This window comes from Silurus aristotelis (genome assembly GCF_946808225.1).
Source record: "Silurus aristotelis genome assembly, chromosome: 18".
Taxonomy (NCBI): Eukaryota; Metazoa; Chordata; class Actinopteri; order Siluriformes; family Siluridae; genus Silurus; species Silurus aristotelis.
In genome coordinates, this window is record NC_139591.1 from 5,974,514 (window position 1) to 5,999,692 (window position 25,179).

The following is a 25,179-nucleotide window of genomic DNA, read 5'->3' on the forward strand; positions in this document are numbered from 1 at the left end:
GTTACCTGTAGTGTTGTGATGATCCACAAACCTTTGGCTATTTTCCCCATATTTGGCCATGTTTCCTATTATACACCTTTGATATATCATTGGAAAATCATAACTAGTAATTAGTATTTACAAGATTATTTGGATTGTTAGGACAGAAACAGTGACTATCTAGAAAACAGTGTTGAAGAAATGGGACTTAATGAGTGATGTCACTTAATATTAATACAAAATACTTCTAACTAATTAAATTCATTTATGATGAATCCCTTCTATCCTGAAGGGGATAGTCTTTTATAGAATAACTGTCAGTCCAAAGAGCTCACTGAATTCTTTGCTTCATAGTTGCAACATTTCAGCTGTTGGGAGAATTTATACAGAGGTGTTAGACATCACTCTTCATTACCATCAAACTGAGGGAATATCTTTTGGAAGAATCATGTTTGTTCTCTAGAGGATTTATACTATAGATATACAGGCTTGGTGCATTAAAGCTGTTGCATTGGCTTAACACCTTACCAAAACGCCATCTTGTTTTTTATTTATTTATTTATTTATTTATTTATTTATTTTTTTTTTTTGCCAGTCTATATGTGATCCACATCTAAACTGTTAAAATAAATTTCAGTTTTAATGTCAGCTTTGATTAATTGGATTGATTTATGGATAATCTTGGTTATCACTGAGAAAAAGACGTTTACAGTGATGATAAAATTTAATTGGTTCAAAAGGTTTTTTACCCAAAGTGACTCACACTGATGTAAGGCTTTTGAAAACAGTGTAGTGTTGGAGGCCACACGAGGTAACAGAAGAGAGCAGGGCTGTGTGGACAAGAGTAGGTGTTCTGTTATGAGTTGGTGTTTTGAAGTGTTTAAATGTGTGTGTACTCCAGCTAGTGTCTTACCTCGTTTTTTATCTAGCCTAAACTCAAGGGTCAAGGGCATACATCTAATTTATGTTGAACTACGACATATAGGATTTTTTTTTTTTTAAAGCTTCTAAAAATTTGTTACATTTTTATCTAGGCTTTTATACACTATTAATACTTTACCTCATTAGAACACTAATACTGTGTTAATAATGTGTTGGTCTTTGTCAAATTCGTAACTGTGTGTACTCAGTGTGTGATTCAGTATCTATCTATCTATCTATCTATCTATCTATCTATCTATCTATCTATCTATCTATCTATCTATCTATCTATCTATCTATCTATCTATCTATCTATCTATCTATCTATCTATCTATCTATCTATCTATCTATCTATCTATCTATCTATCAACCTCTTCTCAGGATATTTTTAAAACAAAACTGAAAAAAGGTTGGACACAATCAATTGCTGTGAAAATCACCTGAAGCCTTGTCAGTATGATTTTATTGATTGTGCTACTGTAGCATGATTTAAAGCTAATGTTGTTTGATGGTAGCCCCAGTATCAACTTTTCAGCTGCACTAAAATCTTTCTAAAGTGCCACAACATTTATACATTGTAAAACCAGCGAATATGACGTTTATTATAATAATGGAACTAATGTTGAATATGACCAGCTAAAAGGTACAGTGCTTTTCTGTAAGTGTATAAAATGCGTATGAATAATGACTGGTCAATAGATTGCATTTAACCATTTTTCATCCTGGGTTGCTTGAACCTTATGAAATTATGGTGTGAGTGGAGACACATCAGAAACTCCAAACTACAGGAAATGAATTTTTTTTAATTAAGCCAGGGAAAAAATTGAGCTAATTTTCATTTATATTAATTTATATTAATAACTTTATAACTGAAGTCACGATATTGTAATTCCATAAAAAGTCATATTATAATGAAATTCTATTTGTGAAAATTCTACCAAATATGGCATCATGGAGAGACTATGTTGTACATGCACGATTTAGACTGTGATTGAGCTTCCCTTTTATTTTACTAAGGGAGCAAACAATTCTTTATTAGCACGCTTTAATGAGCATCCTAATACCAGAACCCTGCTTGTGAGAGAGAAGAGAAGTAGAGGAGACAAGCAAGATTATAATAGGGTTTGACCAATTGCTGCATGTCTGATTGCCTTCAGTTTTTCATGCCCATTTTGTTCAGTAATAGGTTCAATATATTCTCATTTTGCCAAGATGAAAAGTTCTTTGATATTTCACTGGGTGTCAAAATAATTGACTATTTCCCCCCTTTCTGGTTTTGTGTGCTCAAAAATAACCCCCAGCTCTGTCGCCTTAAATTCATTATTTGAGACCCTGTTTGGCTGACTGCTTCATTTATTCCATAATTGGAAGGACAAATTGTGGCGAGGTTTTTGTAATTCAGGAGCGATGTCCTGTCTGGCTTTGACAGGTGATTGCAAGCAGGGATGCCACTCTGTAAAGTGAGATTTGAGTGCGGGGGTTGATTCCCACAGGGCCACTGCCTCACTCATAGATCTGTCTGCTCATAGACAAGCTGCCAGACCCTGTAGTCACAAAAGCACCCTTCACATACCACCCTGCGTCTAACAGCTCTTTGACAACTCGAGTCTCAGGCCTGGGAGCACACATAGACACACTCACACACACACACACACACACACACACACACACACACACACACACACACACACAAACACACACACACACACACACACACACACACACATCATTGTATCAAAATCCAGTTTTGAAATACACACACTAATGCTTCTTCAGAACTGTTACCTAGGCCTAATTAAGTAACAAGTTACTAAACACAATACAGCATTACTGACATTTATTGAAATATTATCCTTTTAATTTGGCATCTAATTTAGAAACTCAAAGTAACTCAGGGTGATGGTAAGCAGCACATTTTTACTGGTTCTGCACATCCTTGCTTTGTAACAATTATTATTTTTTTATCTGCAAGCTCGGATTTTTTCAATGGCAGAAAGATACATTCAAAATAAAAATGAAATAAACAATTTATTTTTGCTTTCTTTGTAAATTACATGTGAGGTGAATCACATGTGGAATCATTTTTTCAGAAGGTGACTTTCTTGTATCAAATCTTCTTGGGATTTACTTATACACTATACTGCCAAATGTTTACAAACACCTGGTCATATAAATGGTGTTTTTGAGCTTCGCATTCGACATTTAGTTCTAATTTGCTTTTATAATTCCCTCTACTCTTCTGGGATAATGTGCCACTAGATTTTGGAGTGTGCTTATGGATATTTGTGTTCATCAGCCACATGAGTATTAGTAAAGTGAAGTAGCGATGTAGGTGAGGAGGCCTGGGGTGCAGTCAGCATTCCAATTCATTCCAAATGTGGTCTTTAGGGTTGACGTCAGCATTTTATAGCAGACCTGTCCTTTAGAAAAATCTTCTCATAAATTAATCAAAAGGGACAATGTTCAGTCAATTAATTTCGGGCAAATTTTTTTGGCCACATTTTGCCCAGACTAGCATTAAATCTAAATAAATATAACCATGAATTGTCATTAAAACTAGAAAAGCAATTAAAACAGGACAGACCCCCAGATGAGGATAGGTTCCCCTTTTGAGTCTGGTTCCTCTCAATGTTTTAAGGTTTTAATACCAAGGCAGTTTTTCTTTGGTCCAGGTTTGCTCATCAGTAATAAACACACACATTTAAATATAAGTGAATTTTGTTTTATAAGATTTATCTGTAAAGCTGCTTTGAGACAATGTCTATTGTTAAAATCGCAATACAAGTAAATTTGAATTTAATTAAATTCACCTTGGCTTGAATTGTTTCTCCTATTAATTAAATTGATATAAAACATTTAAATGGTGTGAATTAAACAACATAATCTAGAGTGTTTGGATCTCTTATAGGCCGTTCTCTTAATAACTTGCTCTGAAGTTTTTAATCTGATTCAACCCCAGTTCAACTAATTAATAATTAAATTAATGACTAACTACTGTCATTACTGAATTCGATCGATTCTGTCAGTTATTTAATGCTGCTTTGGTCTATATTTGGTCACTGTAAAGTCCAACAATAATCTTTTCAGCTGCAAAAAAAGCTTTAAGTACATTCTGGTTGATTACAGCGATGAGAAATGACTCAGTTTAGTTCAGCTTTATTTGAATGGTGTTTTTCACAATAGGTATTGTCACAGCTCAGCTTTACAGAAGATCCTCAATTCTGAGACGCTTCGCAGTTCTGGTTGAAAGATTCCGCATCAAAGCCCCAGCTTCATAATCAGCTTTTATGCAGACCATTTCTGCAGCGCAAAACATAGGGAAATATATTAAGCTTAGAATTTGATGAAAATATCGTGTTGAATTGTTTTGATATTCAGCAGTCGTACAAAACAAAATTTCAGATAAAGAGGCATAAAAAAAAGTTATATATTTGCAAAACATCTAATAAACTGTAATCTAATCAAGCATTGAGAAGCCATGAATTTCTCACCTAGTGTTTACTACTGTAAATGTGGTCGTTTGAATTGTTTCTGAAAGTATGCGTTCGCGTTCTGTTTTTCTTTGTCTATGCTGTCAGTTCGAACAAAAGCAAATCACCCATGGCTAGTTTACATCAGCTTCATTGTTTTCAGGTCACAAGATAACAGCAGCTGTGCGATGGAGAGCCTTTTGGTCTTAAGTGGATTTTACAGCCAGAGATTAACAGGGGGGTGTGTGTGTGTGTATGTGTGTGTGTGTGTGTGTGTGTGTGTGTGTGTGTGTGTGTGTGTGTGTGTGTGTATATGTGTGTGTGTGTTAGGGGGGCTGAGTGTAAACTTCTTGCACCTGCTCACTTCCACCTGTTTCTGATCCTGCTGATGCTCACATCTCATGCCAAGGTTTTAACACTGAGCCATCCTTATAGGACAAATGTTTACTTTATTGTTTTACCTCTTTTTTTCCACAGTTTTTGTACTCATGCAAATTTCCGAGTGTGCTGATTCCATGATTCGTTTGCAACGTCTCGTGTGAAGTTCAAAGATCTTTTGATGAGCCACAGCATTGCCTTGATGCTTGTTCCTAGGTCTGAGCAAATTAATTTCGATTTATTATGCAGGCGAATGTTGTGAGAGTTGTTGTGGTGTGCGAGGCACAAATATTGTTCTCCCTTTATACAAGCAGTATTATTTGACTAATGCAGTAATTAATGTGTACACTACAGTGCCACTGTTGTACATCATCTCATTTAGCACACTGGTCATATGTTACTCCTTTCACTATGTGTGTGTGTGTGTGTGTGTGTGTGTGTGTATGTGTGTGTGTCTTGTCTATAATAGATGAAGGCTGACTCTGTGCACAGATGGTGGGATTGAGGTAATGTCAGTGGGCTGATGGGAAAAGAGTGACTGCTGGGAGGTTGCTATATGTATCTGAGCTGGTCTTTAGTCCATACTTGTGTGTGTGTGTGTGTGTGTGTGTGTGTGTGTGTGTGTGTGTGTGTGTGTGTGTGTGTGTGTGTGTGTGAGAGAGACAGGGTAACATTGCTTTCTTTCCCATTGTGCATGCCAGACATGAGGTCACTAGTCTTCTTCACCTCGTCATGCTCATGCTCCACTCACCCCACAGGGAGCGAGAGTAAGTAAGTGAAGATGATAAAAGGGAACAGAGAAAAATATATCTGTAAAAAAAGGCTTATCTGGGTCTGAACAGGGTTGGGATAATCCCTTAGCACACAATGAAGGACAGATTCCATCCAATCACTTCTCTAGACTGCTATAAACATTGGCAGGAGCAGTACATCAATTATGGTATGGAGGCTATTGAAGGAACACAAAACAAGTGGCGCAAAACTACTTAGCCATGTGTGCAAGACATGCAAGTCGTTCTGCTTCTGAATGCTGTAGTAAAGAAATACGATTAATATGCACTTCTTCTTCTTCTTTCGGCTTCTCCCATTAGGGGTCGCCACAGCGGATCATCCGCAATATGCAGTAATACAGAATAAACAACACACATTATAACTGAATTTTGTATTTAATGTGCAAGATTATAACAAATAAATCTTCATTTTCTGATGTTGCTTAGCAAACAAAGCTTACTTTTAACAGGTTGCATTGCAAATAATGTCATAAATAATACATTTAGTTATTTATTAAACACCCGATATCATTAGATTTTTTTTGTTACGATTTTCGAAAAGCATTTTGCGTCGTGCAATTTGTAGAGTAGAAAGTACTGTAATAATCCCCAAGGGGAAATTTGGTGTCACAAAAGCCAGAAAACACAAACACACAAAAAGACTTAACTGTTCCCACGATGTTAAAAGTGCACATAAAACTCACAATATACCTTCAATAAAGTATAAGAAAAAAACATGTATTATATGTGTATGTATATGTTCTAAAATCTGATTGGCTGTTTCAAGTGGCAGTAAAATAGTTGCAATATACACACTGTAAAAACATTTTTATTCCATTTTTCATTTCTATACAGGGTGGCACAAGGAAATAGGAAATTTTGGTACTACGAGATGCTGACCCTGGGACGTCTGCAATTGTATGGGGCAAGTGCGACCTCGTTTAGAGCCCCTTGCCATTAGTTATACTGGAGCAGTGGAGTGGTGTGCAACAAGCGTTCGCTATTTATAAGAATGGTGATGGTGTAAGTGCTGTGCAAAGGGAATTTCCGCTTCATTATCAGAGAGGATATCATGATCGTGTCCCGTCTGCTGCTGTAATTTCGAAGAGACAGGTTCAGCTTTAAAAAAAGTAGTCCCCAGGTGGTGTTTGAATAGTCTGCACACCAGAGAATATTGAGGCTGTTTAAGCTGCCATCGTGAGGAGCCCTCACCACTCTGTTCGACAACACGCATAGTTGTTTTGTTGAGCCGTTTCTTTGAAATGATTGTAATTGCATGAGCAGACAGAACAGGATCATGACGTCTTAACTGGTAACGATGCCGGAATTCTCTTTACACAGCACTCATACTATCACCATTCTTATAAAAGCTTTTTTTTTCAGAGAATGCTTATCGCACATCACTCCGCTGCTCAATTATAACTAGTGGAGGATGAAGAACACAAACCATGTACTTAAGTTTAAGTAAAGATACACTCTGTAAAATATTACACCAGAACTTTTAATCTGATGGTGAACTGTATGTTTGTGCTAAGTAGATACCATCAAGCGGCGATCAAAACAAGTTCAAAATGGAGCACTGATTAGTGGCTTGCTGCCTGCTTAACCAGTTAAGTTTTTATTCACTCATAAATAAACAGTAACGGCTGATTTTACGTGTGGAGTAAAAAGTAAGATATTTGAGTTTGAAATGTAGTGAGCTTAAAGTAAAAGTATTCCCAAATAAATTTTTTTTTTTTAAAAACAATTGCCTAACAAATATCCTGTTTTTTAGCGCCAGCCTGTATAAGAATGAAAATTGAAAAGAAAAAAAAATGTGGTCACAGTATGCATATTACAATTATTTTACAGCCAATCAGATTTTAGAGCCAGAACTATAATCACAGGGTTTTCATCTTTGGCTGAGCTATTCACAGTCTTGTCCTTTTGACCTTTTCCTGTTTGGAAATGCTCATACTTTTACCTCTAGTTCTATCCCTCTCTCTCACTCTCTCTTTCTCTCTACATCTTCAAACACACAAACACAGAAAACACTCAAAGCTTTGTGTGTATTTGTGTAGTTCACTACATCAACCCATTGATTGCTTGTACTCTGATTGTGGCCACACAAACAGACCCTGTTTCCCAAGGCTGTAATCACTCATAGTGTGATTTCTGTCGCAAGCCTTTTCCTTTCGGATCTAATCTGATGTAGCTTTTCCAATCTGACACTGTTTCCCTTCATGCATATACTAAATCTGTGTCACTACATACTCTGTTTATTTAGGCAGAAAACCCAGTGCAGCCTAGTCTTGCCTTGCATGACCCAAGGATCACTGAACTGCTGTGGTAAAGGCGAGCCAGTCTGGCGTCCCACGCGTACAGCCAGTCATTAGCAAAGACAAACTGACTCGTACTTTCAGGAGTCGTTCGCTCTAGCTCATGTCAGAGCTCCCATCTAAAATGTTTTCATTTGTACTGGATTAATCATCAAGTTCTGAAGATTTTTTTTTTTCTACATTGCCTTTCAAATATGGATGTAATCGCACTTTTCCGTCTCCTGGATTTATTTGTTATGTCTGTGCACTAGCGACCTTGTGCTCGCACTGATTTTTTATTTAAATTTTTTTAAGTAAGATTGTATGCATGGTGTTGGTCCAGCTGGAGAGTAACATTATGAGCCACTTGCCAGGGAATAACAGCCCCCACAGAGAGAAGATTCATCGGGGAAATACGCCCACCCTCATGCTCAGGGCTCAAAATGAGGCTTGGGGACTTTGGCTGCAGCATAAATGCCACACTGTTGATCTGATGAGCAGCAAAACACCTGTTCTATGGCCCATCAAGTCAGCCTCTTTGGCAGCAATCTGCAAATGGAGGCAGGCTTGGTCAGAAAGGCTGCTGAAACAACATCAAGGTAGCTGCACCCAGGTTAGCGTGAGTCAGAAGGTGGAAGCTCTAACTAAGCATTATGCTAAATAATATTGCAACACTAAATTATATATAGGACATGTTTTATGGTGTTAAAACAGTGTTTTAAGGTTGTCTTTTAAATATGTTTTATGTAATTAATGTGATCTAAACATTATATAATCTTCATGGGAGGCCTGGTCGGTCTGTAACAGAACATTACATGGGTCCAATTGACTACCAGTGTTATTGTGGTGATTTTATTATTATTTTAAATATATTTTTATGCACCATACAGACAAATGAGCATTACTTTTCAAGAGATATATAGCCTATTAAAAGAGCATTATTACTATCATAATGACATTTTTCATATTTTTTGCTTTTAAAATCAAACCATTTACTTACTTATGCATATCCATATGGGTGGTTGGTGAATCCAACAAATAATTACTATATTATTGTCTAGGGGTCGACCGTGGATTTTACCGATACACATAGCTATTTTGGATCGCACTTGCCAATAACTGATTTATCAACTGATTTATCAACTAAGTTTTCAAAAATGGATACTGGATACAAACCAAACAAACAAAACACACCATGCAAAATAGTACTGAACTTTATTACAAAAAAACAGTACTTAATCAGAAAAATGTGCTAAAGGAAATATATATGAATAAATCCATTAGTAAATATAAGTATGCAATTAATAATTTATGAATAAAAAATATAATATAGCGCTCTCATATAATATAGCATCAGTAATTTTTCTCTAGAGGCCGCTCTTGTAATGACAGCGCACCAGAAGCTGAAAAAACAATCGGTATAGATTTTGCTGATAGTCAATAGCTTCAGCAATCAACTATCGGTGGCTGAACCTCTATTACTAACTAAGTAAAATTATAGTTAAAAAGTCAACCTTCATTATCAAATACATATATGATATGAGTAAAACCTATATTTAAAATATAAATAGAATATGTCTCTGGCATTGTTAAGAGGGCCATTCCAATTGTGGGTGTGTGAGGGTGGTGGTGGTGGTGGTGGTGTTGGTGGGGGGGTTTGCTGTGGATTGGGAATCCTGGTATATGCTATCTAACTTGTAGAGCATGCTACTTTTGATGGATTTACGTGTGCACTGTCTAATAGACTCTCAATTCAGCAAAGCAAGCTTGCTCTACTAGCCATGTACCTTCATCAGAAGCACATACAAACTCTTCTTGTTTTCCCCCCCAAGCTTTTTATGCTTTGTTTTGTCTCCAAAGACGTTTAATGACAGCATGAGATGAAAGCACAGTTGCAAAGCATCAAACAGTAAATAGAAAGTAATTGAAGGTAGGAACTAATGTTGTGAGTGGGAAAGAAAAAAGCATCTAAAAACAAGCGCTATAGGTTTAATCCAAGACTCTTTCAAACCAATTCTTTAGGTTTGAGGTATTACCTAATCATATCTACTTTACAAATAATTGAGAAAATCTCAGTTTTGAAGTCCTTTGTAGCATTGTCATTGCTGCTGTTGCTTTGATCATGGCTTAATTTTAAAAGCATACATAGAAATAAATGGTGTCGGTCTCAATACTGAACTTTGAGCATGATTTACTTTTCTTTATTTTTTAAAGAGACCTTCACCTACAGTACGTCATAAAAAATTGCATGATGCTTGGTGTTATATTATACCGAATATCAAATCATAGCATTTACATCTCTTCCTTTTTGGATGACTGCACTTGAGTTGTCATTAAGAAGATAAGATGATTAATATTAAATTCTTGGTTTTTAATCAGGCAACCACAGGCTTTTTTTCTTGCGTGTTCATTTGGGGAAATCACTAAAAAGGATTTTCTTTTCTTAAAAGGTGTCAAGTAGGAGCACTTTTACATTATAGGTCTTTACTTTTTATGCTTTTTATGTTACAGTAGATTGATTTTTTTGCTCCTAGATATCTGTGTTTACTCAGGTTAACCTTGTTAGATTCAATTTACTCTGGTTGTTTTGCTTGCAATTTTACCTGCTAATGGATAAAGAGAGTCTCTGGGTTCCATGGCTGCTTCACAAACACCCACACTGTAGACAGATGATTAAATGGGCAAGGGAAAAAAATTATATTAAAGCTATGACGGTGTAGTCGTTAAGCTTCTCAATTCCACTATTATTTTTTATGATTAACCTTTCGAGCAGTCCCAAACCAGGGGTGTAATATCAGCGCTTTCAGTGCCGTTCTTATTACGTAATGCTTCTCTTGCTCTATCTCTTTCCCTCTGTGAGCCTCTGGCTCTGTTTGAAAGGTTTTATTGAACTATTGAATCAGATCCATAATTTCAGGAGTTGCTTACGATGTCTGGCTCGCTCCCCAAAGCGCAGAGGGCATTAGCTATTGAGCATGGCTTATGTAAGGAAGCACCCTCCAGAGAAAAGCCTATAATCAGATTGTTTTGAGTTGAGATGCTCCCTATGTGACGTCTGAAACTTGTCTTGAAGTCCAGTCAAGGACTGTGCAAATGTTTGCACACTCATAAATAAACAAAAATGGAAAATGTCATTTAGATCTGTCTTTGTGTTAGCTTTAACCGGTGTTACTATATTGAATAAAGGTTGATCGATCGTACTTGCTGATAACCAATTAATTTCAATGCTTAGGGCTTTGTGAAGATATTTAAAGATGCACATATTAAGCATGACTCTTTAGATTTATGTGGAATGATAATGCTTTAAAGTAAGATTCCATTTGTTAAAAAAGAAGAAATGCTTTTTACTTGTTTGTTTTGTTAGTTCCAACATTTACTTATACATTTTTAAATTAAGATAATATTCTATTTATAATTTATTTTTTTTCTAACTTCAATTATTGCACTATGAACTGACATGAAAGAGGTATAGCGCGCAGTCACAAACATGTGGCATCAGTGATTCGCCTCTAGAGGCCACTCTCATACTGTGAACCTTCTCAGCCGCTCCCACGCAGACACAACCCGGAAAAATTATCTGTATGGATTTTTGCCAATAGATCAACTATCGGTGCCGATTATTCTGCAAAACCGATTATACAGTCGACCGTTAGTATTAAAAATGTATTGTGAAAATAGAATATGGTGGAAATATTTGGTTGGATCATGGGCTTAGGTTGCCATTTTGCCAAGTTTTTTATGAGGTTCCTCTGAGATTTCTGGTTTACTCATATACAAGGCAGTACATGGAGAAGCTAAAATACATTATCCATAGTTGTAAATGTATGCGTGTGGTGTTGGCATATTCCTGCTTCAAGCCAAGTGTTTCCAGGATAGGTTTCACAGCGCCATTCTTACAATGATTAAGTGCTTAATAAATGAAGTGAATCTTTCCCGTGAAAGCATGAGTATAAAGTTGTTTGCCCTCCGTGTATTACTGGATCGCAAAATCATGTTGAATTAACTGATCTGTTATAGTTTTATTCGTTATTTATGTAGCCAAACTTTTCTATTGCACTGCTTAACATTAACAAATAAAAACTCTGAAACCAGATGTGGTAAAGATTTAGAGCCATGCTAACACCACATCTATTAGCGATTAGCTGCTGAACCCGCATGTAATAGCTAACTTCTTTTTGCATATTTCTAATTCTCTCAATAACACACCAAACATTATTACATCAGCACACCTTTCAGCTCTTCGCCTTCTGCCTTTAGATTAAAATCATCTCTCCATTCAACGTACGACTCTTCTGAGTCTCTGCCCACTAGAGCGCTGTGTGTGCACTCGTGTAATCTAATTACCTTCACCCTGCAGGAAAATCACTTCCCACCCTGCATTATTTAAGCCAAGATTCAGGAGTAAACCTGAGCTGGGGCAATAGATCAGAGAAGGACTTGGGTGGGTCGGAGTTCAGAGCTGTGCGCAGGCCTGATGTAACATCACCTACTCTAAAGCTGAAAAGCACTCAGGCACAGGAGAACATTAAGACACTTCTAGAAGCAGCTGATTTGATTTTGTAATGATTACGTCTCCTTGTGAAACATTCATAAGGCGCATTAGCAGTATATTAGAGATTCTGAAAGCAATGGTAGTGTCTTATTCTGTGCTCTGTGAAAGCCTTTAGGAGATTCTTTTAGTGACTGTAAATGTGAAAGAAAATTGCACTTAGGAAGCTTGCATTCCTTAGGATTGTTTTAAAGTACTGTGCGAAGTACCAGAATATACTTTTACAGACAGAAATGCTCGTCATGTTTCTATAATGCTCACACCAGAGTTCAGTTAGTGCTGAGCACCGGGGCTAAATGCTTCACCGAGCACTTAAATATGAAAAACAATAAATCAATTCTTGCCTCCTGGAGTGTTCCTGGAATTGGTCTTAGAATAAAGCGCCAAGTTGGAAGATAAATACACGTTTTTTTTGTGTGTCCTTTATAACAGTTAGTAACAGTACGTTTTTGACCTACACTGTATGGTCAAAAGTACTGGGACACCCGACTTTTCCAGAAATATGTGCTTCTTCCACAAACTGGCATGAAGTTGGAGTCACAAAATTGTATAAGATGTTTTTGGATATAGCATTCAATTTTTTTCCTTCACTTAAAATAGAAGACCCAAACCTGTTCTTGCATAACAATACCCCTGTGCACAAAAAGGAGTTCATTAAGATGGTTTATATAGGTTAGAGTGGAAGATCCTAAATGGCCTTCTCTCAATGCTATTGAACACTGTTGGAATGAATTGAAAAACTGAACGCACTGAAGGAGCCCAAATCTTTACAGGCACACTGCAAAATCTAGTGGAACATCTTCCCAGGTTATTACAAGAGCAAATAAAAACCAAATGTGAAACGGGATATTCAAAAAGCACATGCAAATCTTATCAGGGAGGTGTCCACAAACTTTTGTCCAGGGAGAGTATTTGCTTTACCATAAGAACTGTGTTGTAGACTACAAAGCACTTTGACACTTTGCTGGGACTGTAAATGTAAGTGTCTGTAGTTAGTGAATTTTCACAGATCCATTACAACAACTTTTAAAACGGCTTCCCTATTACATAATTCCATACTATAAACGCCAACACAAAATACGACACCCAGAGGAGTCTTTAAAGGCCACAGCAACTGCTCGGTTCCAATCTCTCTTCTGAACAGAAAGAGATATTACTACCGAAATATCATTTTCTCTTATTTTCTCTCAACAGCACACACTCTGTTCATCACAAGCACCGAGCTGGAGTGAAGTGCAAATCGCTCTCTGTATTGCTTTTTGAAGGGTTCGTTTCCCTCAAATTGAAGGTGAGCCTCAGGTGCCACCGTGTGGCAGACTGCAGAAACACACCTTCTTCTCACTGAGAGCTTCTGCTTAAGCAGATTCTTATTTTTAGCAGTTCACTGTTGGATTTGTTGCTGTTCCGAAAGTGTGTCAGGGTTTTATTTTTTAACTAGAAATATACAAACTGGTTAATAGAAAATATTGTGGCACGATCTATCTAACTTTATAGTTCCATATAAAACAGAAGGCACAATCTCCAAGTTATTTGAAAATGGATATTGTCTTTTATGCATTTGACATCCAAATGCTTTATCTGTCACTTACGGTATGTGCAGTGGAATAGTGATACTTACCGCATCACAAAAAAAAAAAAAAAAAAAGAAAGAAAGGAAAATGCTAAAAGAAAAAATGCAAAAGAAAACAAAAATACCATTTGTTCATAATGAATTGTTAATAAATATATAAATAAAAAGTATACACTGTGATGTTAGTGTGTGTAGGCCTGTCTGATATGAGATAAGATATGAGATATGTTGCACATGTCTTTTGGGTCATGTAGGCTTTCAGTGAAGCAGCAAATAACCTGTCACATTTTGACAGCACCGATCCAGCACTTATCCTGGGTCAAATGCGTATGTGAGACAGTGTAGTTTAGAATTTGTGGGTGCCTCGCATCAATCCAAGAGGGATACTTCAGTTGAGCACAAAATTGGATGGAATTACACGAACTCGTTTTAATGACACAACATTTGGTGACATTTCCATGGTTGTCTAGTGACCATCATCTTAATGATGTGGCATCACAGATAGAAGGCGTGCATGTGCACAAGTGGGAATTGTGACACCTTGTTATGACGCACACTTAAATTCAGCGTATATCATTTTTAATTATTATGGTGTTTTTTCAAGATTAAAAGGATGTGTTTTATTAGGAAAATTACCAGTTTTATCTCAATAAGTTAATATACAGCCCATTATAATAATGCTGGTAAAAGAGCAGAAAGACTCTTTTAAGAGATATAAGTTAAACTTTCCATGATCGGTGACTGACAACCAGATATTTAACATATTTAACAATATCCAGAAGATTCTGTAAAGGTGTATTCTGTTCTAATTTGATTCTGTAAATAAATTTTTTATTGTTTTATTAGTGCATCGATGTTGCGCTGTACTTAGAGCAATTTAGCCGACTTTCTTTGAAATGTTATGAGCATTTACTAATGAATTACAATCATTTTGCGTTGCTTTATTAGAAAGTTGTTTCTGTGTGCAGTGTGGGAAAGAAAATAACAGTTGTCTTACCCACTTCTTGACTACTAGCAGATTATGTAACTCCTTATTCGGGGACACCCCCTAGATTTTAGAAGTCATGCCATATGTGCATTATACACCGATCAGGCCTAACATTATGACTGTAAAACATTATGACTGGTGAATAAGGCAAAAACACTGATTATCTCTTCATCGTGAGCCCTGTTAAGAGGTGGGATATCAGCAAGTGAACATTTTGTCCTCAAAGTTGATGTGCTAGAAGCAGAAAAAATGGGCAAGCATAAGGATTCGAGCAAGTTTGAAAAAATTGTGATGGCTAGAATACTGGGTCAGAGCATCTCCAAAAGTCTGGGATGTTCCAGTGGTCAGTATATATCAAAAGTGGTTCAAGGAAGGAACAATGGTGCGACAGGGTCATGGGAAACTAAAGCTAATTGATGCACCTGGGGAGCAAAGGCTGGCCCGTGTGGTCCGATCCAACAGACGAGCTCCTGGAACTTGTTGAAGAAGTTAATGCTGTTAATGCTTGACCGGTCAGGACTGCTTTGGCAGCAAAAGGGGACCAACACAATATTAGGCAGGTGGTCATAATGTTATGCCTAGTGAGTGTAGGTTGGGTTTTATTCACAAGTTCGAATCACAGTATGTGTTAATCAAGAGAGCAAAATTGGCTGTGTTCTCTGGGTCAGACGGAAGGATGGCATACTCTCTCCATCCTATTAATCACAGATAATTAGCCAGTCATAGTTGTGTGGGAGCTCATGCATGCAGAAGTGGGAGGAAAGTGTTTTCCTATGAGAGAGTCAAGCCACTCCATGACGCAGCATGGGAATAGCTATAATAAGCCAAGACTAAGTTGGGGAAAAAATAAATAAGGAAATAAATAAATGCACTGAACATGGCCTGATCCTCAGCTTGTACATCCTATATCATTATTTATTTAATGAAACACACCATTACATTCGCTAAGGGGAATAGGAGTACTTTAACACTCTAGTATGAATTATTGTAGTTGATTTCATTTGTAATAACATACCACTCCCACTTTCTCTCACATACACACATTAAACACACACACACACACACACTGAGCAGGAGAACAGTCATACTTTTTGCGAATGCCATTTCCCCAGACAAAAAAAAACCAATACCAAGAACTCTTAGTTTCCCTTTAGAACAACTCTTCAATCCCTTATTCCCATTGCCATGGCAACGCACAGAGCAGGCAGCTGTGTGCTTGAACTGTGTGTGTGTTTGTGTGTGTGTGTGTATGTGTGTGTGTGTGTGTGTGTGTGTGTGTGTGTGTGTGTGTGCTCATGCAAATGGGCCTTTCTGCCAACTCATTCAGTTAATCCAATGCTAAGTACAGTTCAGTCATGGATAAGAGCTCATATTATCATGTACTGGTTACACACACACACACACACACACACACACACACACACACACACACACACACACACACACACACACACACACACACACACACACACACACACATTTACCATTTGCTGGAGCTCACACTCTATGCCATCTGCAGCTGTGGGTAAAAGCAGCTGTACATCACCTTTAGTTAGTTATCAAAAGCTTTCATTTAGCTATCAAACATTACAGATGAAAAAAAATCTGTGTTTTTTTTTTTGTTCAGGTACATGACATTCGTTTTACCTAATATTTTTTGAAAGGTATTCATGATTTGTTTGAGCATTTGTGTTATTTTTTTTATTTATTTGACACTTAGAACAGAAATCAATTCAAGCATCCAGCATTGCATAAAAAAACGTGGCTTTTTAGGACGCACTCACAAAGACAAAGTGTCACAAAGCAGCCTGACAGAAATTTGGAGGTAGACGTGACAGCAGCAAAAGAAAAAACTTCCTCAGATGACATGAAGAAAAAACCTTGATGAAGTTTAAAAGAGTATCTTGCCTTTCTTGGTACGATAGTGTATACTCTGATGTCAAACGGTACAAAAATGTGTTGAAAGGATGTGCATCATGCTCTTCATAGTGACAGTGGCTGTCCTGTTCACATACCAAAACTATGATATATTAGTGAATGATACATATCAACTTCAATTTCATTATTATTTTTAAGAATAATATAATAATGTAGTTGCACTAAAGTAGTAGAAGAATTAGCACAGTTGAAGAGCAATTGTCTGTAGTTTGAAAGATTTTAATAAAGATGGCCAGTAGTCCATATGGTACATTAAATTTATAAAAAGCTGTAACTGAAAACATTTCTATCATTTAGCTTATGACTTAAAAGTGTGTCAAATAAGAGGTGATTTTAAAAAGTTTCGAGACTGACTCTATTTACAAGAAAGTCCTTTATTTATCTAAGTTTACACACTATCACCTTCAAAATAGTCCCTTTGCACAGCAATACAGTTCTCCCAGTCATTCTCATTCATGTATCTTTATTGAACACAAAAAGGTACTTTATTGGAGAAAAAGGAAGATGAAATGTTCTAAATGTTTTGCTAGTCCTCAACAAAGGCCAGCATGAAAGCATATTACAATTCTGTGATTTTTCAGTTGAACATTTTCTCTCCTCGTAGTTTCTTCTATCTATGTATGCCTTTTTTGTGTCCCATAATTAGCCTGTCATTAGGTGTTCTTTACAAATATGTAGAAATGTGCTACCAAAAAGCCTAACCATTTATTCATATATATATATATATATATATATATATATATATATATATATATATATATATATATATATATATACACACACACACACACACACACACACACACACACACACACACACACACACACACACACCATTAAATACATCAACTGAGACATTGTCTTAAATTATAGTACAGTACTCATTTTTGCTTACTGTGCTCATGCTGGGTGAATGAACAATCCAAGTGATTGTAGAATGTGGTTTAAACCCATGGAAAGAATTATAAGACCATACTTCTTCTTCTTCTTCTTCTTCTTCTTTCGGCTGCTCCCATTAGGGGTCGCCACAGCGGATCATCCGTCTCCATACCACCCTGTCCTCTATATCTGCCTCTTTTACACCAACTACCTGCATGTCTTCCCTCACCACATCCATGAACCTCCTCCTTGGCCTTCCTCTTTTCCTCCTACCTGGTGGCTCCATCTTCAGCATTTTTCTACCAATATAATTCATGTCCCTTCTCTGCACATGTCCAAACCATCTCAATCTCGCCTCCCTCACCTTGTCACCAAAACATCCTACATGTGCTGTCCCTCTAATAAACTCATTTCTAATCTTGTCCATCCTCGTCACTCCCAACGAAAACCTCAACATCTTCAGCTCTGCTACCTCCAGCTCCACCTCCTGTCTTTTACTCAATGCCACTGTCTCTAATCCATACAACATCGCAGGTCTCACCACAGTCCTATAAACTTTCCCTTTCATTCTTGCAGATACTCTTCTATCACAAATCACTCCTGTCACTCTTCTCCACCCACTCCACCCTGCCTGCACTCTTTTCTTTACTTCCCTAACACACTCTCCATTACTTTGCACTGTTGACCCCAGGTACCTGAACTCCTCCACCTTCTTCACCTCTTCTCCCTGCAACCGCATCACTCCACTGCCCTCCCTCTCATTCACACACATGTACTCTGTCTTATTCCTACTGACTTTCATTCCCCTTCTCTCCAGCGCATATCTCCACCTCTCCAGGCTCTTCTCAACCTGCTCTCTACTCTCACCACAAATCACAATATCATCTGCAAACATCATAGTCCAGGGAGACTCCTGTCTGACCTCGTCCGTCAACCTGTCCATCACCACTGCAAACAGGAAAGGGCTCAGGGCCGATCCTTGATGCAGTCCAACCTTCACCCTGAACCAGTCTGTCGTACCTACTGCACACTTTACTGCCGTCACACTGTCCTCATACATGTCCTGCACCACCCTCACATACTTCTCTGACACACCTGACTTCCTCATACAATACCACAACTCCTCTCTCGGCACCCTGTCGTACGCTTTCTCTAAATCCACAAATACATAATGCAGCTCCTTCTGTCCTTCTCTATACTTCTCCATCAACATCCTCAAAGCAAATAAGGCATCTGTGGTGCTCTTCCTCGGCATGAAACCATACTGTTGCTCACAGATGGTCACCTCTTCTCTCAGCCTGGCTTCCACTACTCTTTCCCATAACTTCATGGTGTGACTGATCAACTTAATTCCCCTGTAGTTACTGCAGGTCTGCACATCTCCCTTATGCTTAAAGATCGGTACCAGCACACTCCTTCTCCATTCCTCAGGCATCCTCTCCCCTTCCAGAATCCTGTTAAACAATCTGGTTAAAAACTCCACTGCCATCTCTCCTAAACATCTCCACGCTTCTACCGGTATGTCATCTGGTCCAACCGACTTTCCATTCTTCATCCTCTTAATCGCTGCTCTCACTTCCTCCTTACTGATCCTATCTACATCCTGCTTCACCAACTCCACATCCTCCAACCGTCTCTCTCTCTGATTTTCCTCATTCATCAGCTGCTCAAAATACTCCCTCCATCTTCTCAACACACTCTCCTCACTAGTCAACACATTTCCCTCTCCATCCTTTATTGCTCTAACTTGCAGTACATCCTTCCCAGCTCGGTCCCTCTGCTTGGCCAATCGGTATAAATCCTTTTCTCCTTCCTTAGTGTCCAACCTCTTATACAGTTCCTCATATGCCTTTTCCTTGGCTTTCGCCACATCCCTTTTAACCTGCTGCCGCATCTCCTTGTACTCCTGCCTACTTTTCTCATCACTCTGTCGATCCCACTTCTGTTTTGCCAACCTCTTTCCCCTAATGCTCTCCTGCACTTCCTCATTCCACCACGTCTCCTTGTCTTGCTTTCTATTTCCAGATGTCACACCAAGTACTTTTCTAGCTGCCTCCCTCATCACTCCTGCAGTAGTTGCCCAATCATCCGGCACCTCTTCACCACCACCAAGCCCCTGTCTGACCTCTTCCCTGAACCTCACACTACACTCTTCCTCCTTCAGTTTCCACCATCTTATTCTTCTTTCAAACCTTACTTTCCTCCTCTTCTTCTTCGCCTCCAAAACCATCCTACAGACCACCATCCGATGCTGTCTAGCTACACTGACCCCCGCCAACACCTTACAGTCTCCAATCTCCTTCAGGTTGCATCTCCTACACAGAAGTTAATCCACCTGTGTGCACCTTCCTCCACTCTTATACGTCACCCTATGATCCTCCTTCTTCCTAAAATACGTGTTCACCACTGCCATTTCCATCCTTTTAGCAAAATCTACCACCATCTGCCCTTCCACATTCCTCTCCTTAAAACCATACCTACCCATCACCTCCTCATCACCTCTGTTCCCTTCACCTACATGCCCATTAAAGTCTGCCCCAATCACCAATCGTTCTTTCCTAGGTACACCATCTACCACTTCATCTAATTCACTCCAGAATCTTTCCTTCTCCTCCATCTCACAGCCAACTTGTGGAGCATAGGCACTGATGACATTTATCATCATCCCTTCAACTTCCACCTTCACGATCATCACCCTATCAGAAACTCTCTTCACCTCCACTACACTCTTACTGTACTCTTCCTTCAGAATCACCCCTACACCATTTCTCTTCCCATCCACACCATGATAAAACAGTTTAAACCCACCTCCAATGTTCCTGGCCTTACTCCCTTTCCACTTGGTCTCCTGAACACACAACACATCTACCTTTCTCCTCTCCATCATATCAGCTATCTCTCTCCCTTTACCCGTCATAGTACCAACATTTAAAGTACCAACCCGAACCTCTACTCTCCTACACTGCTCCTTTTCCTGCCGTCTCTGTAGACGCCTTCCTCCTCTCCTTCTCCTTCTTCGGCCAACAGTAGCCCAATTTCCACCGGTACCCTGTCGGCTAACGATACCTGTGGCGGTCGTTGTTAACCCGGGCCTCGACCGATCCGGTATGAAATTCTGATTTGTGATCCGCATATTTGATTTGGCACATGTTTTACGCTGGATGCCCTTCCTAACGCAACCCTCCCCATTTACCCGGGCTTGGGACCGGCACTAAGAGTACACTGGCTTGTGCCCCCCTAATGGCTGGGTTAATTATAAGACCATACTGAAGGTAATAAATTATTTGTGTAGCATATCACATTTTATGATTTGATTTTATCATGAAGTAAAATTAATCACTGCAGTACTTCTGCTACATTCTAATAAGTAAAAGTAAGTGCGTTGTTGTCTATTGGAGTGACTTCATGAAGAAAAAATGAATGGAGCATGACTGCAGTGTGGGCCTGTAGCCAGTAGGTGGGGGAATGCTCTGTAGCAAAACTGACCAGCGATACTGTAATAAGGCTGTAATAACTCAAACAGCTGTGTGTGAAGCTTCTGGTTGCTTTTCGGTCTATACCTGTATCTTTATCTGCATCTGCATATATATATCAGAATACATGCTTTATCTCATTAGAAAGACTGAATACTGTAATGTGAGATTAATTAATGTTAACGTGAAGGGAATTTTCCGGAATTGAAAAATCCTGTGTTTTGCGTTTTCATGTCCATCAAACACCCCTCCTTTTTGTTTTTTAATGATAATGTATTTAAAATTTCTGAGTCTTAAACATGTTTTATATCCATTTAAGCATGTTGTTACTGCAGAATGAGGTTCAATGACAATCCAGATTTATAAGAATAAAGGATAGGCAATTCTGACAGAATTTGTCTCTCTCTCTCTTTTTCCTGATCACTGGCCACACACACACACACACACACACACACACACACACACACACACACACACACACACACACACACACACACATGCACTCTCAGTCAGCACAGAGAGAGCAAGCACAGCTCAGAGGAGAGGCACTCACTGCAGCTGTGCGTCCTTAACTGCTGCTGCTTCCTGAATACAAACGACTCCAGAAAGTGGAAGAGAGAAAGGGAGAGAGAAGAGAAACGAGAGAGAGAGGGAAGAGAGTGTGTGGACAGAATGACTGCCCACCTGGCCGAGCAGCAGAGCTGTTGTCTGGAGATGCATACCAGAGGGGGCGATGCTCCGTTAGGATGTGGATACCCAGCATCTACTGCCATGGCTGTGCCCAGCATGCCACGGCAGCGCGCCAGGCTCACGGCGTCACGCTCCGACGGTTCTTGGAGGAGCCCGAGCAGAAACATGATGCTGCGTACCAAGGGGGGCAGTTGCGACCTGTGGTCCGAGTGTATCTGTGCTCAGCATGGTTGGCGTGAAGCATACCAGGTAAAGAAGAAATGAGAGTGGTTGGGACTGAGAGGAGAGGAGGATGAATGTGGGTTAGAAAAAAAAAGGAAAGGATAAGAGGAAGGAGAGTGAGGGAAGAAAAGGAGGGGAAGTAGGCAGAGTTGTCTGAGTGCTAAGTAGTGTGTACTGAATGATAGTCTTGTAGGCAGACGGATCATGTGCATTGGTGTGTCATGTTCACTGTAGTAATGATTATTTTGATGCCTTTTTACAGTGTCTGTTGCGAAAGTCTTGTGTGAAATGAATAGCTAAAGACGTGTATCCCTTTGTCTATCTGTATAAGATTACATTGTCCACTTCGAACCATGCCTATGTGATGTGTATTAAACTATTTCACAGTAACAGTTAAAAATAAATAGTATATAGTATAATAGTGGAAAAGGCCTGGTAAGATTTTACTCCCACTGACATGATACACTGTAAAAATATCACTCTGCTCCTTTAAGAATTATGTGAATGACCAGATCAGGGATGGATGTAATCATGGCTGTGATCACAGATCCCATATAGTGTGTGTGTGTGTGTGTGTGTGTGTGTGTGTGTGTGTGTGTGTGTGTGTGTGTGTGTGTGTGTGTGTGTGTGTGTGTGTGTGTGTGTGTGTGAGTGTGTGTGTGTGTGTGTGTGTGTGTGTTGGATGAAGTAGTGACAGCACTATTTGTGTGAGTGCTCTAGGCTTTGTGATGTGCTCAATCCTTCAGCATCTTACAGTAGACGCACTTGTTTCAAACACACACGTTTCACATGGCTGTCAGTTACGTCATCCTTGCTTTTATGATGATTTTTCTTTCAGTGTTTCGCTGAATAAACCTCATATTTGTTTCGTTCAGACAAACCCAGCTAACTGATATGACTAATGATAATATGCAACCCATAAAACTGGAATTTCTAAGATGTACAGTATGGATGGAAATACAATAAGATAAATCAAGCCTCAGTTCGATGTATAGAGCTCTTCAGGGAATCCAGAATGGTGGTCTGTGGGCCAGTGTTGATCAAGAGTGGGCATGGAGGTGATATTTAAATGACTGCACAGCTCAAGAGATCCTGCCCAAGCTCTAATTGAGTTAACCAGGTTCTCACTTTTATGTACACACACTGCTTCTTGCTGTGCTATTGTGTTACTGATGGGTTGTAACATGGGGGCATGTACTTGTGTATTATTGAGGCTGGTGGCTCTATGTATAGAATCACTCTGGCCTGAATTATTAAGTGCAGTAACCTAGAACAAGGGCCGCAGCTGCAGTTTGTGCCTGAGTCACCCAAAAATCATTTTATAATCATTATCCAAATAACCTTAATAAGTGAACAAGTAAGTAAGTGTAAGTGAAGCAGGTACGATGAAATCTTTTAATCATAACCGGATAGAAGATTCGGCACAATGCCACTGAGAGTACACTGTGTCACAGGATTGTCAACATGGCTACTTACTTATAGTGATATTAAATATACATGTACTAATAATTAAAAAATGTGGTGGGAAAGTGGTTGTTTCATGTTCCATTCCAAGTTTTACATTTCTGATTGGGAGGTCATGAGTTCAAATCCCAGCACCCACCCAGCTGCCACTGCTGGGCTTTTGGGCAGAAAGACGGTAAAACGGTGCTTTATACTTGTCACATGTATTTTGCAGGACAGTGAAATTCTTTTTTTTGCATATTCTAACGATGTTAGGAAGCTGGGGTAAGAGCACAGGGTCAGCAATGATTCACCACCCCTGGAGCACAGAAGGTTAAGGGCCTTGTTAAAGGGCCCCATAAGTGACAGCTTTCCAACCTTTTTGATCAGTAACTCAGTGCCTTAAGGACCACTCTCAAGGGCAAAGATCTTAACCCTCAAAGTTGTATAAATGAGAGTCTCTCTGGGTAAGAGCATCTGCAAAATGCCGTAAACACATATACAATCCTAATCAGATGCAATACTCTTCATCTGCAGCTGACATGCAACTGTGATTGTTTTGGTGCTTGTCCAACCCTGCTCACTAATCTCATTTAAGCACAGAATCCATTTAATCTGGCCCTGAATATTGCCAGGTGTGTTGTAACTAACTACTGCAATGTGGTAGATCTCTAGGCATGGGCTTGGGTTCCCTCGCTTTGAACAAGATTAGCTAAGATAAACTTGCTAAAAATATATTACAAATACTTACAGGTTTAACCGATTACCTTCATCCTCCATCTTTTTGTGTGTGTGTGTGTGTGTGAGAAATCTTCACATAAGCAGAAACAGAGGTTATCATGTTGTAAATGATTAGTCATTGCCCCAAAGGGCTTTCTCGTCATGCTTGTGTGTGGGTACAGCATTCAGCATTTACAAAATGGAAAAAACTTGTGTTTCCGTTTGGAAGCTTTGGCATATTTTGTGAAAATGCAAAACATCACAGAACAGCTTTGCTGAACTAACCAGTTTATACTGAAGAGCAGGTCTTCGAAAGAGAGTTCTGTCCTGATTTGCCTGCTCTTGTAATCTCTGGGGAAATTATTCACAGTATGTTTAAACTCTTCTCTTGCTGTGGTTTAGTGTCTCTGTATTTCAACACATATACACACACACACACACACACACACACACACACACACACACACACACACACACACACACACACACACACACACTATAGTCTGCACCTCTTCTCTACACTGTATCATCATCCGAAACCAGGGACTTACAATTAATCATGTTAACAATCAATGATCTGAAAACTAAACAGGGTTTGTCTTTATTATTATTATTATTATTATTATTATTATTATTATTATAAATATTATAAATATTATTATTATTATTAATACCGTAATTTCCAGACTATAAGGCGCACCCATATATAATCCACTGAATTTTACAAATATTTTTATTTTTAACATAAATAAGCCGCACCTATCTATAAGCCATATTGTCTACACTAATGTACTTTACACAGGTTTTAACGAAAGACACGTTACACACGGTGTAACGGGTGAAATATGTTGCGCTTCCTTTAGGAGCATAGCGGTATTTTGGGAATAGCCTG

General features: G+C 38.7%; 1 protein-coding gene across 50 annotated transcripts in view; it reads left to right on the plus strand.

Annotated features, from left to right (window-relative positions):
• Positions 1-25,179, plus strand: part of dlg2 (discs, large homolog 2) — a 247,569-nt gene that overhangs the window by 131,369 nt on the left and 91,021 nt on the right. For 4 of the 50 annotated variants that reach the window (XM_083568204.1, XM_083568190.1, XM_083568211.1 and 1 more), the window contains exon 1: positions 21,763-22,151. The exons of 37 other annotated variants lie outside the window; for them this stretch is intronic. In XM_083568204.1, the coding sequence (XP_083424330.1) occupies positions 21,885-22,151 (267 nt within the window). In that variant the 5' untranslated portion in view covers positions 21,763-21,884. Of the gene's footprint in view, positions 1-21,713; positions 22,152-25,179 lie in introns of those variants that run through there. 9 more of the 50 variants (XM_083568178.1, XM_083568188.1, XM_083568191.1 and 6 more) reach the window with 6 other exon arrangements.